Genomic DNA, 17,843 nt, shown 5'->3' with positions numbered 1-17,843 from the left:
GTTTATTATGCTGTTTGAAGTATTCCTCAAAGGATAAATGAATTAATCTCCACCCACTGTTAAAATATATACAATGTGTGTATCACAACAATTCTGAGCTTGCTGTCAGCTCACTCCCATCTTACTAGCTAGCAGTATTTACAGAGTTTGAGGCAAAAGAAGGTAATTCCTTTGTTTACAGATATAGCACTCCCCACTCCCTGAGGAGATTTGTATATGTAGATGACCTGGAGAATGCTAAAAGCACAGCAGATATAACATTGTTAAATACATAGTTCTTTCTTACTTTAAGTCATTACTGTATACCAGTATTTAAAAACACTTTAGGTTTTATCTGTTTACTTCATTGTAGAATGTCATTTACAGCATTTATCATTTTTGTTCTCTATGGTGTAAGATTTCTGTTTCTAGTATCAGTCAAAAATATTTTTTTTGTTTTTTCATTTCATACTCCATAGTGTCTTATTAATCTTTAATTGATTTGTGATACCACTTGTTTCAGTTACTTTCCACGACTTCCCCCCTCCTCTAAATAATATGAAAGCATTTTTTTTTCCAGGCCAGCAAGACACTGCTTGTTCCTTTACATTTAATTAATAAAATCTGTATGCATTTCATGATCAAACCAGTTTTAAACCACAACTGACTGCATTTAAATGCAATAATTTTTAACTTATAGGCCAAATAAAAGACTAAATGCTAACTGAATACAGTATCAGAACATATTTTATTTTGCTAAAATAATGTTGTTATCTTGTTCCAGTATGCTTTAGAATGCCAGGCGTTGTGGAGATGCCATGCACAGAGTTCATCAGCAAATGACTCTTGGTGCTCTCTGAAGAAAATCATACAATTTTAGAGAAAGTCAGCAATTTTATCCAAGAAATATAAAGATGTAAACTTTTATATGTAGTGATGAATCGGTACTTACAAGACCATAGTGAGTAATATATTGCTTTAGCAAGGGTCTCAAGATGTCTTTAATTATGTCTCTCTTGCGGTAAATGCTAGTTAAATGATATACTACTCCTTCTGAAAAAAAAAACAACTGGGATAACTCTCCCATGTCATTAATAAATATATGACAGAAAAAAAATTGGAAAAGGTCATGGTGGTAATTGGCTGGGAAAACCAGATTTCCAAGAGGGGACATTCCCAGAAACTCCCAGGGCAACTGAGCATTGGGATAAACAGTAATCTAAATCAATAAATCAAGATGGTTACGTGATCACAGAAAACAAAAATAATTAATGCAGGCTAAAGTATAAGGTGAAAAGTGAGTTTTGAATTAAAAATTAAACTATGTGTATATGAGGATGCACTAGCCAATTAAGATAAATATTAGCAACAATTCTGAAGTTACCTGTTCTAATATATTTCTTTGAATACAAGAATTGAATTCTGCCAAATGCAACTGTAATAGGTAAAAATATGAGGATTCTTTCCTTTTGTCGAGTTAATTTTGCCTTTCTATGCTATAAAACAGGAGTTGAATAAGTTTGCATTTTGGTTTGTACTATATGATCCGAGGGCTGTCTGTCCCTACTAGCAGTAATTAAGTAGTGTCTATATGTTACCAGATGAGGCACATCTTTTGCAACACCAAGCATGCAAGCACAGAACTTGATCCCCAACATGAGTAATTTAATCCTTCTACCATGTCCTCAATCTGTCCATGGATTTTCCCAAATTTTTAGTTTGGTAGTTGCTTGGGAAACTTACTTACAGTAGATGGCCAAATCACCTTATTTGACCATTTTTTAATTCAGAACAATAAGGGCACAACATCAAGGTCTTATACAACTGCAGAGAACCTCAACAGTGATTCCAGAGCTACGAATCATATTATCCACTTCTTACACTCGGTCACAGATATGGATGGGGATCTGGATGACTGATAAATTGCTCTGTCTGAAGAAGTAACTCTCACTTAACCACTGTTGTATATCATACTGACCCTTTGTTGCAGGTGCTGCACAAATATATTGATTAATGCCACAATGCCTACTGCTTTCACACCTGAACAAAATCACAAAGTATAAAATTATTGAGAACATGACCACTCATTTATTAAGACAAAGTCACTTATTCCAGGAAGACAGCCATGACCTCAGACCTGAAAGTGAGCATTTTCACCCTGGTTTAACCACCTCAGTATGACAACGCCATGAGTATTTTTATGAGTTTTGTCACACTAAGGTAACTCTTTAAAATTTATGAAGAGGAGGAGCCTTCAAGGTAAATGAAATAAAAGTTAACTCTTGCTAGGAAAGAGTGAAAGGATTAACACATTGTTAAGGATAACAAAAAGGCATATAAAATGTATGCACACTTTACAGTCATCACCCTCAAGCTAGAGCAGGAAGAGTAATTCTGCAGCTACAGGCATGCTGTACATTTGAAGTTAAAAAGTTCCATTGCCCCTAACTTGAAATTTGTGGCAAAAAATGTGTATGCAACTTTGGAGGTACAGGTTAACTGAGGAAAATATAGCTGGGATATGTACATAATCTAATTAGAAAACTAAATAAATCTGCTGGCATTCTACATAAATTTATATTTTTTGAAAGTCAAATCTAAAAAGCTGCAAAATGCAACTTGCACCTCTTCAAGTTACAAACAGAGTTGTCACAGCAGCATCCAAAACAATTTTATTTAGCTTGCATGTACCATGTCAGGCAGATCTTCAAATTTGTAATTTTATTTTTTATTTAATTTTAAATTAAATTATTAAAATTATACCAATTAAAACACAAAATTGTTTTTATATATGAGTAATATCTGAAAGATCCTAGTATGCCACCCAAGCAAATTGTATTAATCCGATAAACTATTATAAGTTATAAAAAGTGAAATTCAGTGTGCAGTAGTTAAAACTTGGATTCAGTTCTCAGCCTGGTCACATTCACTCTCTATCTGCCATTCTTCTTCCACTAGCTTACTGTTTTAACAAAGTACTATATATGGTTATAAGTCAAAGTTGGGCCTGATTTACAGAACTGCATTCATATACAGTGGTACCTTGAGATACGAGTTTAATTCATTCCATGACCAAGCTGTAAAGTCATAATGCTCGTATATCAAATCAATTTTCCCCATTGAAATTAACTGAAATGAGATTAATTTGTGCCAGCCCGCAAAAATCCACCCCAATTTTTTGTTAATGTTTTCAACATAAGAAAAATATATTTATAATGAACAAATATTGTATACAAACAATTAGCGTATTATATCAATTTTTTTTTTCACTTCACTTTTGCTTAACTTAATTTTCTTCTTCACTAGTTTTTTTCTCTTTTGCCACGCTTTCGTCACTTTCATTCGCAGGGCATTTCAATAGAAACCTGTCCAAGGAGCTTTGTTTCTTCCTCCCCTTTTGAATGTTTCTGAAATGAGTTAGGCAAGTGTCATTAAATAGCACCGCTGCACGACCAGTTGCGACTTTTTCAGGGTGTTTCTTTTCAATAAAGTCCAAAACTTTTTCCCTCATTGCCAACACTTCCTTTATTTCACTTGAAGAGATAACCATCTTCGCCTCTGGCTCCTTTGCAATACCAATCTTCTGCAGAACCTCCGCATGTTGCTGCGTCTTTAGTTCAGTCATTTCCTCTGTCGTCAGTTCCTCGGAATGTGCGGCAACAAGCTCTTTAATGGCTCATATCTCAAATTTTGGCTCGTAACACAAGGCAAAAAAATCGACCTAGTGATGGCTTGTATCTCAAAAAATTCGTATGTTGGGGCACTTGTATCTCAAGGTACCACTGTATATTAAATGGAAACCCCATTAATGGTTTTAAGACTTTTAGAAATCCACGACATTAGTAAAAATATATTTTATGTGGAAAAAACAGAGAGACAGAAGGAGAAAGAAAGAGAGAGCTGATATTCAGATATATTCTCACTGAATCCCAAGATACTGAATATGCAATTCTAGAAGATTAATGCCATGCACTATGTATGATTTATAAACTAAATTAAAGAACTTGCTTACAGTGGAACAAATAATCAAAGGTAGTATTTTTTGATTCCTTAATTAACAAATGTACACAATTGTTTCTGGGAACAAAGAATAAATGAAAGATGAATGAGGGCACAGTGAAAATCAGACAATCACAGTGAATTGGATGAAATCAAGAAATGTTCTGTACTAAAGACTTCAGCTAGCACAAAGTGTCATGTGATTCACTAAGGTACCACAAGGAAATGTCTACAATCTGTACCACTTTTGAAGAAATTTCTCTCTCTCTTATCGCTACATAAAAATGCCTTGTAATCCAGACATAGAGATGCACTGACCTGGAGATTGGGGTTACAAACATTATGAACTGATATTCTTGCACATTTATCCACAATCAAAATTGTGAAAGTGCTTTTTAAATGGATTTGTCTATAGAGTGTAGATATAAGGATAATGCAGTGTTTGAAAAAGCATCCTTAATTGCTGCTACAAGGAAGAGGTAAATGCCATAGGAATTAATGATTTTAATTTCTGAATTCATATATGCTCACTTTTTAGGAAAAGTTTTTTTAAGTACACAGAACATAGCAGATTCAACTCTGAACAGCTATATTTGAAACAGGTACAAGTCCTCTAACTGACAGGAACTTTGGAGCCTGGGAGTGTGAAGTTTAGCTTTGTTGTGAGAAATTTCTAGGTTTAAAGGTGTACATTGCTGAACAAGGCCATTATAACTCCACATTTTATTAGGTTATTTAAGGTAATAACACCATCTATTAGCATATCTGGAATAAATCACTAGGTTTTTTGCTTCCTACATTTAAATTTCAATTGTACCTTTCCCTTCTTGTGAACAGTTTTTTGAAAATGTCTTTTGTCCTCCCCTCATTTGAAATGCAGTGCTTCTCTTTTTTTCAAAACACATTGCAGTTAAGGTTAAAATAACTCACACAAAACACTTGGTAAAGGCTCCTAAATTATTCAGATACCTACCGTTCTTTGAATTTTCTCTTCAAGTTCCTGGTTGATCCTCTGCAGGGATGCGTAACTGCTCTGTATGCTAAAAATAACATTTTAAAAGGTGAGATTTTAGAAGAAAAAAAAAATGGTGATACATTAATAGTTTATTTAAATTTACTTTTTTTTTTTTTTAATTGTAATCTTAATCTGATAAGCCAGAAATTAACATTTTTGGTGTTATGTTCCTCCTGTTAACACAGAAAAGATAGATTTCACAAGACAGACAGATAATCTGCACACAACTTCTGGAAAGAGAGAGTCAAACAAACTTGGCTATGATATTACTTGCTTGCATAAAAAGACAGACAGACAAAGAGGCACTTTATTGATCACGAGGGAAAAGTACCAGTGGCAAAGGATTATACCAAGTTAGATGCATACATTTAAGTACACACTATACAAATAACATTACATTAATTATGGTGGTGTATAGTGAGTGATGTTCATTGTCCATAATAGATAGTAGCTTCCATAGTGTCCTCCTCTCTGCCTCTGTCACCAGAGTCCATTTCCATGCCAACCATAGATCCTGCTTGCCTAATCAGCGTGTCAATACCATCAGCATCTCTCTTCCTCAGGCAACACTCCTCCCCATAAAAGCACACCACAGCATAGAAGATAGTACTGGCAACCAACGACTGATGGAACATCTGCAGGAGTTTCTTACATATGATAAAGGAGCCCTGCTTCAATCTCTTCAATAGAGACAGATCCCAGCGGTGGTCTAGACCTAGTCCATGACCATCTCTTTGTTTTTGGAAGTGTTCAATAGCAGTTGGTATGACCAACACCACCTACAAAATCATTCATCAGACCCCTGTATTCCTCCTCCTGTCCACCCCGACACACTCCATAATGGCAGAGTCATCTAAGAACTTCTGCATGAGGCATACCCATGAATTGTAGCTAAAGTCCAATGTGTACAGGGTGAAGAGGAAAGGAGAAAGAACAGTTCCCTGTGGAACTCCTGTGCTACTGATTACATTCTATGAGATGCAATTTCCCAGTCAGACAAACTGAGGTCTACCAGTGAGGTAATCTGTAATCCAGTTCACCTGGTGTTAGTCCACTGCAATCCTGTACAGTTTGTCCCTCAATAGGAGGGGCTGCATGGTGTTACAGGCACTGAAAAAGTCAAAGAATATGATCCTCACAGCACTACCACATTTGTCCTGATTCAAGTGGGTCTGGTGGAGGAGGAAGAAATTGGGAACATCCACATCCACCTTCTCTTAATAGGCAAACTGCAGGGGGGGTCTACTGTGTGATTCACCTATGGTCTGAGGAGATGAATAAGTAGCCACTCCAGGGTCCTTATGATATGTGATGTTAAGGTCATAGGGACTAAAGTCATTGACCTCACTGGATCTCACTTTCTTGGGAACCGGGATGAAACATGAGGTCTTCCAGTTTGGGGAATATGCCCCATCACAGGCTCAGGCTGAAGTTGTGCTGAAGGGGTTCTGCCAATTCAGCAGCACAGGCTCTTAGAAGTCTTGGGCACACCTTATCTGGGCCACCTGCCTTTCCAGGGTGCAGCTTCCTCTAACCTGGTCAGCAGTGATGGTATGAGGAACAGGGGGCAGAGAAGCAGGGGGGCTGTTAGCAACTTCTGATATGCTGCTATGTTGGGAGGTAGGCTGCACGGGTATATGCTGACAGCTTGGGTGAGGTGTGGATGAGCAGCTGTGAAGGAGCGGGTGATAAGCGGTGAGTTTGTGGCAGTTAAAGCAAGAACAAGACAGTCGAACTGGTTGTAGAAGAGATTGAATTCATTCGCTCTCTCCACATGTTCCTCTGCTGTATAGCTGTTCCTTTGCTTCATACCATTCCATACCAGCTTATGCTCTACCTTCTTCCTGTAAGACTCTTTATCCTCTCTTAGTCTACCCTCAAGTTCCTTTTGTACAGTCCTCTGTCCTTGCTCTGTCCTTGTTTTTGAATGCTATCTTCTTCTTGTTAAGGTGGTGCTTAACATTACTGGTAATCCAGGATTTATTAGCAAAGCAGCATACAGTTTTAACAGGAACAACAGTGTCCATAAAGAAGTTCCGATAGTCCATCACCCAGTTTGTAATGCTCTCAGTATCCTCTCTATGTGATCCCTGCAGAACACTCCAGTCAGAAGAAGCAAGACCATTTCCTGAAAAAGCATGTAGTTGTGGGTTATCTTTGAACTAGCATGGCACTAAAAATACATACCGCTCATTAGACAGTCTATTCATGTTTGTCTATATCTCCTAGAGATTTGCACAACACTAAGGAAGCTTTTCTACCAAAAAAAAAAATAAATAAAAAAAAATATATATATACTTCTGGTAAGCTATTTAGTCCATGATAACCTAGTAAGAATGTGAATCAGAAGACAAAACTAAAAGTGATTAAATTAGCAAGTCAGCTAGCTATTGTTATACTTTATTGGAATACATATCAAATACTAGATCTATCTGAACCTGTAAGCAGCTGTAATAATCATCATTGTCAAAGATCTTTGAGTAAAATGTCTCTCAATCTCTATTTTTAATATTATAAACATTGACAAAGAGTGTAAGAAATGGCAACATTGAAGAAATACGATCAGTTACAGGTGGTTAAAAGTCCAGTCCAGGTGCACTGGACCACATTTTTCCTCTTCTTCTCATCTGTACCAAACTGAACACAAACTAATATTTATACTTCCCTGGCTTTCAGGGGCCCAACTATAACAACTTCAGACATGTTTACTATTGATCCACAAAGTGGGAGAATAGAGATTGGGGGTGTAATAAATATCTATAATACTGCATAAATAAGTTGCTGAATTAATAAAATAGGCCATTCTGATGTTTCCTCCATTGCTGCTGCAAACCATGCACCCAGGAGCAATTAAGAGAGGATGAGCAAGAAAAGAGGAGGAAGAAAAATAAATAAATAAAAACCCAAGTGCAAGTGAATTGGTAATTTCAGCCTCGGGGCCTAACAGCCTCTTTGAGAGAGGGGGAGTTTTTTTAATTAATGCAGCTTGCTTCATCCCTCTAATCCTTTTCTTACTGAGGCTGGAATCAAGACAAGATTATAACAGCTCTTAATTAACTTACTGCTCTGAAGTTTAGGGGAGAAATATTTGAGGCAAAGAATGAAACACTTCACAAGGGAAAAGATGAGAGGTTTCACAGAATTCTAAGAAATGAGCTTTGACCAGTTATATTAGAATTGCCAGAAAGGACATGATGCAAAGAAGTACAACATGTGCATTGGTAGGGGTCAACAATGGGCTTTGATTATTAATGCTGCATGAATTATATAATCTAGTGAAAAGGTACAGGTTATACAAAAAACAAACTCCTCAAAACATTTTCTTTTTATGTTTTAATTTTATTCAAACTAGAGAATCCTGTAATTACATTTATTTATGCAACACTGATCAACTGTTTCTTAACACATAGGAACACATGTGGGTACAATGGAACTGTTATTAGTTAAAATGGAGACAGTCCATTGCACATTGATTGCTCCCAATGTCTAAGAATTTTTTTGCACCTCCCAGTAATGAAGAGTACTTAAGATGCTGAATCAGTTTAAACTGTTTCCATAGCAATCTACTTGCATACCAACAGATACAAGCATGAATTGAAAATTACTTTGAGAAAAACTCTGTGGCTAGACCACAAACTCTAACAACCCAGCTCGTAAGAAGTAGTTATTACTTTGCAGGTGAATAATAAGAATAACAAATCAATCCATTTTCCCAGCTTGAATACATCTATTCTCTGTAGGCTCTTGTAAACATGTACTTCTCTAAGACACAAAAGGTATTGTTAACAAAATTGTTTAATTGACTATAAATAAAAGATGCTTCCACTGTATCACAAGAGTATACATTATTAAGAATTCATTTTGTGTCACGCTCAATAGCTGACTGTACTCACCGACGCAGTTTTTCAGTCAGCTTCTCCAGCTCTTCCTGTGCTCTTCGTAGTTCAGTCTCCAGGTACTGACGAGTTGAATCAAACTCGGACTCTAACATTTCTAACTTGTGTGTAGTATAAGTCAGGCGCTTCCGCAGATCCTCCTTCTGCTCCTGCAGGGAACTACAATTCCAGTCGAAATAAGAGATGTTCGAGAAACTTAAATTCTTTCACCCAATCAAGTAATGTAATAAGAGCAGCAATTGTTTTGTTTTTACACTTATTTGAAAAAAATGCTAGAAAATCACTAAGAAATTAAATACATCTATTGCAGGTACAGCAGGCAGGTCAAATTTACACAAAAAACTAATTCTGATCCAATGGAACTAGTAATATTTGTTCCTCATAAAAATCACAGTTTACATGCTCATTATTATTAATTATACTGCTTAGTCTTTGAAATAAAAATCTGCTGATTTCACTTATGCCATGCAAACACTGAAAAGCAAGAAAACAAAATATTGTGTTAATACGCATATTGGAGTACTATTCATATCTCAAGATGAACCCTGGTACTGTGTATCAACCAACTTATCTGAGAATGATGTCAGTTTTTGGCTCATGGTGTCCACACAATGCAGTGCATTTGGCAGATATGTCAACTACAGTACAGTGCATAAGTAACAGATCTAAATTTACCTCAATGAAGTACACTACCCAAACTGTGGACAGTACCTGCAGAGTTTCATTAATTTTGCCACGTATGAGCACATTCACAGTAAGCCAACAGGATTAATGAATGAGAACAAGTGGCCTTTATTAATGAACAACAGGAAAACAGTATCTGGGCCTCCTTCACTGCTTTTTACCCATGGCCTCCTCCATTTATTTCCACCACCCATTTTGCTTTACTGCAGTTTCTTTAGTAAGATACCCACTGCTATGGTGCTGGTAGTTTATGGGCATGCCATATCATACACTGCAGTAGCAACATTTACTTAGATGCTGTTTCTTTTTGCTTGCATTCAAATTTTCTTCAAACTCTGTCTCTTTCCAACCTTCATTGGTCACTATGCAGGTCACTCTCTTTTAAAGTCAACTTGATATCAACCTGGACAGGCCACCTCTTGGCACTGCAATCATTTAATTCCCACGTGGCCGGTGGCACACAATAATTCTGCTGCATCTGTGCTGTCAGGTTGCCTTATGTTATACTGTGTTACTTTCTGCATGGTTATTATGGATTACTGGTTGAAAATCAAGGCTTTCTAATACAAAAAAATCATATTTTTCAAAAATAGTTACCTTAAATAAAACAAATGTGGTAGTTGTACTGTTGAATTATAATAAGTTGAACCTGTTGGCCACAGCTTATATTTTTGGCTTTAGTAAATTGGTCTTTGGTCCAAAACACTAAGTATGATTGATGTATATGAAAATGTTTTTTGTTGATTGGATCAATATACTTCCTATGTTTTGACACAATTCTTTAACAAAAAAGAAACGGAAAAATAATCTAATCACGGTTTGTAATTTTAATGCTCTCTAGCCATGTGCCTTTCTTTTGGTATCCTCGTGTCTGAACCTCTCTTGACCAGTGCTCCATTCATTGAGAGTATTTCAATTGAGCCTGCTTCTCAGACTCTAACATTTCAAAGCGCCATCTTAGCTTAGCTTATCTTTACTTGTCCATATGTGTCTCCCACTCGCACTTTCTTTTCCGATCATACCACCAAAGGTAAACTGACCAATCAGATTAGTCAGAGGGAACAGACACAGACCTTACAGTTTCATTATATAGTAAATGTTATAACAGTGTTTTACATAAAAAAGAAAGCTGAATCTATACAGTGTATAGTATTCTGCAAATGATGAGGTGCTTTCATGGTTTTGATTAAGTAAACTGTTATGTTGGATATTTTGCAAAATATTTGTTTATAAAATGCTCCTGAATTTCAATGCTGAGAGTTAATATTTCTCCTATATAAACAAACAACCAAAAATAAAAATCCTACCCTTGCTTGGGTTGTAGGCCATGCACAACAATAACCAAGAGCTGACTTTAAGATAGCTAGATGCTCATGCCTGCTAATCTGTTTTGCCTAATGGTTAATTAGTAATTTCAATTCTCCATGTCTCTATGTCTGTTTATCCAAATAATTATTTAGTTGCTGTACTGCTGGTGTGTATGGTGTATGAGACAGTGATTTGTTTCAACTTTCACTTGAATTTAAAAAATAATTTGTGAAAAATATTTTTTCTATTACTTTAATAGGCACGATTTGTCTTTGGCAACACAGCAGCAAGGCAAAACACAGAGTAGGCACTTTATTCAGCAACAATCTCCTGCTGGCCCTTATGGGACTCTCTTTACTCTTCAGCAATCCCCCTGCTGCCTATCATGAAATCTACTTATTCCACAGCAATACTCCTGCCAAGTCCACTAAAACATTTTTTACAAAGAAATATTGTTATATTTTTTTCTGGTATAGCACAGAAAATAATGTTACAGGGCCTTTTTCATAACAGTATCAAGAATGCTTTAGACTATTGCTAGTGCTGTTTCCACAACAACCAATGACTACACAAGTATAGAGCAGAGTGGTTTTGACTTTTTGTTTGACAGTCAAACACAAAACTCATTCCACACTGCTTCTGGAGAAGTGCTCATTTAATTTACTATTGTGAAGATACAAGTATGCTTCAGTGCCCTTACAGTTTTTCATTGTGCTTCTCCTTCCCACCTTAAAGGGAGAGGACAAAGTAGTTAAAAAAAATAAATAAATAAAATAATTATATATTGTGATATTGTTAAGTCATCCTCTAGGTTTGAGAAGATTAAAACACTAGGTCTCAAAAGATTCATGAATTTTTTTACATACCTTTCCATGTTTAGCTCTGTTTCCATACACTAGATATTCAAGTTAGTTTATTGCCATAGTACATAGTACAATGAAATTCCTAACTTGCATACCCCCAGACTTGTGACAGTATTACAATACCAACAACTTTAAATCAACCCAAAGCAAGGAATACATTTATCATGTAAAATTAAACAAACACCTGAAAACATTTGTACATTTAATTTAACATGCCAGAATTTTGAGTAACCTTATGACCTATAGATAAAGCTGTCAAACACAAAATGAATGATTGGTCAGATGATGCACATAGTGTAGGGTGAATAGGAAAATTGAAATAGAAATCACCCCACACCAGTGCAATATTAAAGCCGTGTAATGTGACAAGGTCCGAGCTGTAGTATACAAAATTTCTTAAAATGAAGATAGTCAGTGTGACAGAATAAAATAGCCTGAGCAATAAGAATATGGCATACGCAAAGAACCGTGCAGCTGAAATTAGCAGTGCCTGTAAAGATGGCAAACGTACATTTGCTGGTGTTAGTAATGTTGGGCAGACTGAATTATATTTTCAGAAACAACAACCTCTAATCCAGACAGAAACTGCATTAGCAGGTCAACCTGGAAAAAGAAAATGAACAATAAGAATTACTTATTTTTAAGAAACACCAAATGTGGCTTTTAGGGAGAAATAAAACTCGGGTGAGTGAGGATGATGATGATCATAATTGGGAAACATTTTGATTATCTTGAACATGTTGCCAACATGTACTGGTGGCAAACACAACTGAACAGACATAAAATAGGCACAGCCATAAAAAAGAAAAAAAGTATTTCAAAACATACTGAAATGCTGGCATACATACTGAATTATACACACACTGATTCAAAGGCAGTTGCAATCATTATTCCTTAGGCACATACTAATTTTGTGAAAAAATACTGGTTAAAGTGAGTTGCATCTCTGTGGGTTATCTGGTTTATGCACTGCTATTGTGGGCTGCATCAGGAGTGGGCAGGAGGAGGAGTACAGGAACCAAATCAAGGATTTTGTTAAATGGTGCGACTCAAACCACCTACACCTGAACACCAGCAAAACCAAGCTGGTGGTGGATTTTAGGAGGCCCAGGCCCCTCCCGGATTATCAGGGGTGACTGTGTGCAGAGGGTACAGACCTATAAATACCTGGAAGTGCAGCTGGATGATAAATTGGACTGGACTGCCAATACTGATGCTCTGTGCAAAAGAGAACAGAACCGACTATACTTCCTTAGATGGCTGGTGTACTTCAACATCTGCATTAAGATGCTGCAGATGCTTCACATGTTCTATCAGACCATTGTGGTGAGCGCCCTCTTCTATGCGGTGGTGTGCTGGGGAGGCAACATAAAGAAGAGGGATGCCTCACGCCTGGACAAACAGGCGAGAAAGGCAGGCTCTATTGTAAGCATGGAGCTGGACAGTTTGACATCTGTGGCAGAGCGACGGGCACTGAGCAGGCACGTGTCAATCATGGAGAATCCACTGCATCCACTGAACAGTATCATCTCCAGACAGACTGCTGTCACTGTCCTGCTCCACTGACAGACTGAGGAGATCGTTTCTCTCCCACACTATGCGACTCTTCAGTTCCACCCGGGGGGGGTAAATGTTAACATTATACAAGATTATAGACTGTTACACCTGCCTTGCACTCTCCACCTTGCATTTTTTTTTAACTTGCACTGCATTTTTGTCACTCTTTAATTTAATATTGTTTTTTATCAGTATGCTGCTGCTGGAGTATGTGAATTTCCCCTTGGGGATTAATAAAGTATCTATCTATCTAGTTTACTTACAGCTTGACTGGTTTGCCGGCACATGTGTTGGTTTTGCCTACTGCATACATTGGTTTCAGGAGAAAAGATTTATTTCTAGACAATGTTTTATATGCAAGATTTTATATAACTTAATAATATATAACTTTTATATAACATAAGCCATTATGATTTTATTACTTTCTACTTTTATGTTCGTTTTGATCTCGTTATTTGTCAGAGTCGATTTTGTGATGACACCGCACTGCCATTTTGTGGAAGTTTAAGCACAAGCCCTGCTATTTTCAATTCATTGCTGTGGCTGTTTTATGGTTGTTGGCGCATCCCTGCTGTCAACACACATTCACAATACATGATTACCGTATGTGTGATATGTGATGTCATAAAATAAAAAACTATTTAAATCAACAGAAGGAGTCTGTTGGCATCCAAGTTTGTGGATACAAAAATATTTTCAAGTGTTCCTGTGCTTAAGAATATACACATAGCCACTAGGTATTACAGACTTTGTTCTTGGATTACAAGTTGGTTTAGTCGCACATCATTTTTTTTCTTCCTGGTTTAGACCTCTGTTAGTTTTAGGTTATGTCTACAACATGACGGCATCATGAGGTTGCTAGAATGCAGGGGCAGTAAAGTAGATAGTTACGGCACTGTGTGTGCTGTAGCTTTTTAGAGAGAAACAATTTTTGAAAAGTAGTAAACTGTGGTGTATTTTCTAGGGGGGTTTCCTGTTTTCCATCGTGGGTGATGGGCAAGTGTCCCATGCACATATGGTAATCCGAGACCCAAGATTGATAGGAATGCAGGTGCAGAAGAGGAGAGCTCATTACTGGGTTTCACGGTCAAATTTGGTTTATTGTAATTAGCATATAGCTTCATTTGATTGTGACAGCATTACTGTTTTTGTGCAAGTTTATATATATATATATATATATATATATATATATATATATATATCAGGGGGTATAGTAGCTCCCAAGGACCTTGGAGGAGTGATAATTCAAAAGAGTTTTTTAAAAGCCTGCAGTAGCCAAACTTTTTTTGATTGTCGTTGTCAGTCAATGGAGGATGGAAAAAAGAGAGAGCAGGCTAAGAGCATGTTGCACGGGAGGGCCCGTCAATCTGTACAGGTGGCAGAGCAGGAGGTGGAAACGAGTTCCTGTAAGTCTTGATGCTCTTCAATATTTGAAGTAATGAAGGATTGAGTTGGAGAGGAGTGCATTAGACCCATACTGTTATTTATTTTAAGGAAGACAAATTATCTAAGGACTGAGTCTAAAATCTGGGTAGGGGCCTTGGAGTTTTGATTATTGTCTTGCCACATGGAAAGAATATTTTTTTCCCCCCTTTTATGAACTGTAGATGTTTTCACTGTAACTGTAAATTGCCATCAGAACTGTGCTTTCTTTGTGGTTTTTGGTTTACATAACATCTGGCTTGTTCACTGCCTCTCTTTGACACCCTTGGCCTCAACTGGTCCTGACTACTAGCAGGGCACTTGTTTCAATAGGTGGCCTAAAACAATGTCTTCATCTCCTTGTTTTTAATTCTTCCTTTATGACCTAGCACATCTTTACTATTCATGATATGGTATGTATTTAAAATGTTTCCCACATATTGAAGAATAGACAGAGATATGTAGTAATGTTATTCACTGCCTATATAAACTTCTATGAATCGATAACTTGTTTGCCTTCTCTCCTGCTTTGCTTGAGAGGGGTCTGCATGGTGCTGTTTGTTCAATAAATTATCATTTGGCCAAGTAGTTTTAAATGCAAAATTATGCTTTTCCCAAACCTGTAATTGTATCTTTGTAAGAGTAATAAAAGTTCATAATTTTTGCCAATAATTGCCTTGGTATACAGAAGCAGTAATTTAAAGTGGAAGAGGTGATTGAAGCAGGAAGTACAGGAGTGCCCCATGCATGCATGAAGACAAATGAATGAGTCTTTAACAGCAACAGGTGAAATTATTTGATAATTTTACAAGGAGTGAGGAAACTAATCCAAGCCTAGTGAAAAAATCCAGGTACAGAAAAAAAAAAAACACTACTTGACTAGACAAGAAACTATCAGACAAGATGGGTGTCACACAGGCAACTCTCCAACAACAGTGGCACTGTTGGTTTCCTCTGAATAGAAACAAGATCATGAACTTAGTCAGACATCAAGTTTGACCTGTTCTCCGCTTGTCAAGAGTAAATTTGTACACTGTGTGCCCTGCAGTATGTATAGCTTAGATTTTCCTGCAGGCAGTACAAATACCTTTATCTGACAAAAATATATACCCAATGGACATGGTAGAATATTTGATTGAATGGTGTCTTTAGACAATTAAGTAGTTTTTAATTCAGCTTTTCTCTCTCTAGGCCTCACTGTAGTCAATGCATAGCCATAATTAGGAGCAGCAACTTGACCACAGCGTGAGTGGGTAACAGAGAGATGGTGGTCTAAGAAATGAAAATGTAGTCCCCTATGCAACCAGGTCACCAATTCGGACTCATAGCCGATACTTGGCACCTTTAGGCTGAGAACAATAAAGTGCTCATAACTGCCATTACACAGTACAGAGTGTTAGAATTCCAAACTATGTCAACCCAACTGCTAAAGTACCATGCCTCCCAGGGGCAAAAGTATCTGACATTGAGACTAAATTGGACTTCCTGGTGACAAAGTAGTATCCACTTTATTTATACAGTGGAACCTCGGTCAACGACCATAATTCATTCCAAAACTCTGGTTGTAAACCGATTTGGTCGTGAACCGAAGCAATTTCCCCCATAGGACTGTATGTAAATACAATTAATCCATTCCAGACCATACGAACTGCATGTAATTATATATATATTTTAAGTTTTTAAGCACAAATATAGTTAATTAAACCATAGAATGCACAGCGTAATAGTAAACTAAATGTAAAAACATTGAATAACACTGAGAAAACCTTGAATAACAGAGAAAACTAACACTGCAATAGTTCGCGCTATAGTGCTACCAACCGCTGGCTAAAAGCACTTTTTTAATGAGTTTTAAGCACAGGGAAAAAAATGAACATTTGAAAAAATTGGTAATTTAATAAACCACCAAGAAAAATAACTTTGCAACAATGCACGCTACGAACCGATCGCTGGAAACAGAAGTGAAAACAAAATCAAGCCCAGTGCATTCTTTAACTGCCTTCCTACCTTAATGCGTCCAGCTCTCTCGCTCGCTGCAAAGGGAGAGACTTAACATGTACAAACCGAAAGGGAAACTGGCTTGTTCGTATACCGAGTGTGTGGTCGTGAACAGAGGCAAAAGTTTGGTGAAAGTTTTGGTCGTAAACCGAGTTGAACGTGTACCGAGACGTTCGTGAACCGAGGTTCCACTGTACATAGAAGTACAAACTATACCTTTTTGCAGCAATCTGAAGCATTGGCAAGGATTTTCATATATTTGTGCACCAAAGCTAAAAGAAAATGTTGCAACTTAATTGTGCCCCACTCTTTCCCAAGATTATATAGAGGGGATAAGGTCTTGAGCACATTGTGTTCTCTTTGCTACTGGTTAGAGACCTCATGATGAAATAAAAGTGCAATAATTTTTGGGAAAAACCTAGATTTTTTTTTTTTTTTGTGAGACAGTCTTCTTCTAATTGGAGTGGATCTTCTCGTTTACCGTAACATCTGGTATCAAAAATGCCTAGCTGACTATTCACAGCACCATATAGGCCAGAGCTTTGCGATCTTAAAATCACAAACTGTCTTTAATCCCACGTCTTTCTGATTTGTAGCAAAATCCAAGTCATTGGACATCTTATAAATTGGGTCATGAAACAAAATCTTGTTCAACAGATAAACCAGAAAAAAAAATTGCATAACTAAATCTAAAATAGCAGCAGCTGGAATCTGGTTAAGTCATAGGTATAAGAATGAGTATCATATAAATTAATATTTAGAAAAAGATAGACAAAATCAAAAAGGTGGGGGCACATTTACATAAGTAGTATTTAAAATGAGACTGTTTCAAATAGGTGATATGAGTCACATCTTTGTGAAGAAATGTGAATTGAACTAGAAAGTGGCAAGGGTAGAGGCCTGATATTAAGAGTGTGTTATAGATCACCCAAGTGTAGGTATCAGGGTCACTGTTAACATGCACATTTTTAATAAGATTAAAAAAACAGGTTTACAGGAAGGATATAATAATGGGGGACTTTAATGGAAAAACAAATTGACAGATAAAAAAAAATCTACTATATTACTATCCTCCTTTTGTTATCTCAGCATGGTAAAAATACAAAGGAGACTTGTTTAATT

General features: G+C 36.8%; 1 protein-coding gene across 4 annotated transcripts in view; it reads right to left on the bottom strand.

Annotated features, from left to right (window-relative positions):
- Window positions 1–17,843, bottom strand: part of LOC120519094 (brain-enriched guanylate kinase-associated protein-like) — a 99,922-nt gene that overhangs the window by 24,113 nt on the left and 57,966 nt on the right. For all 4 annotated transcript variants that reach the window (XM_039742190.1, XM_039742192.1, XM_039742191.1 and 1 more), the window contains 2 exons: window positions 8,887–9,048; window positions 4,952–5,018 (listed from right to left, as the gene is read on the bottom strand). In XM_039742190.1, coding sequence (XP_039598124.1) covers window positions 4,952–5,018; window positions 8,887–9,048 — 229 coding nt within the window. The remainder of the gene's footprint in view (window positions 1–4,951; window positions 5,019–8,886; window positions 9,049–17,843) is intronic.

Source organism: Polypterus senegalus, chromosome 18, assembly GCF_016835505.1.
Source record: "Polypterus senegalus isolate Bchr_013 chromosome 18, ASM1683550v1, whole genome shotgun sequence".
NCBI classification, from domain to species: domain Eukaryota; kingdom Metazoa; phylum Chordata; class Cladistia; order Polypteriformes; family Polypteridae; genus Polypterus; species Polypterus senegalus.
Note: the sequence above shows the minus strand (reverse complement) of the source record. Positions and strands in the feature narration are given on the sequence as shown.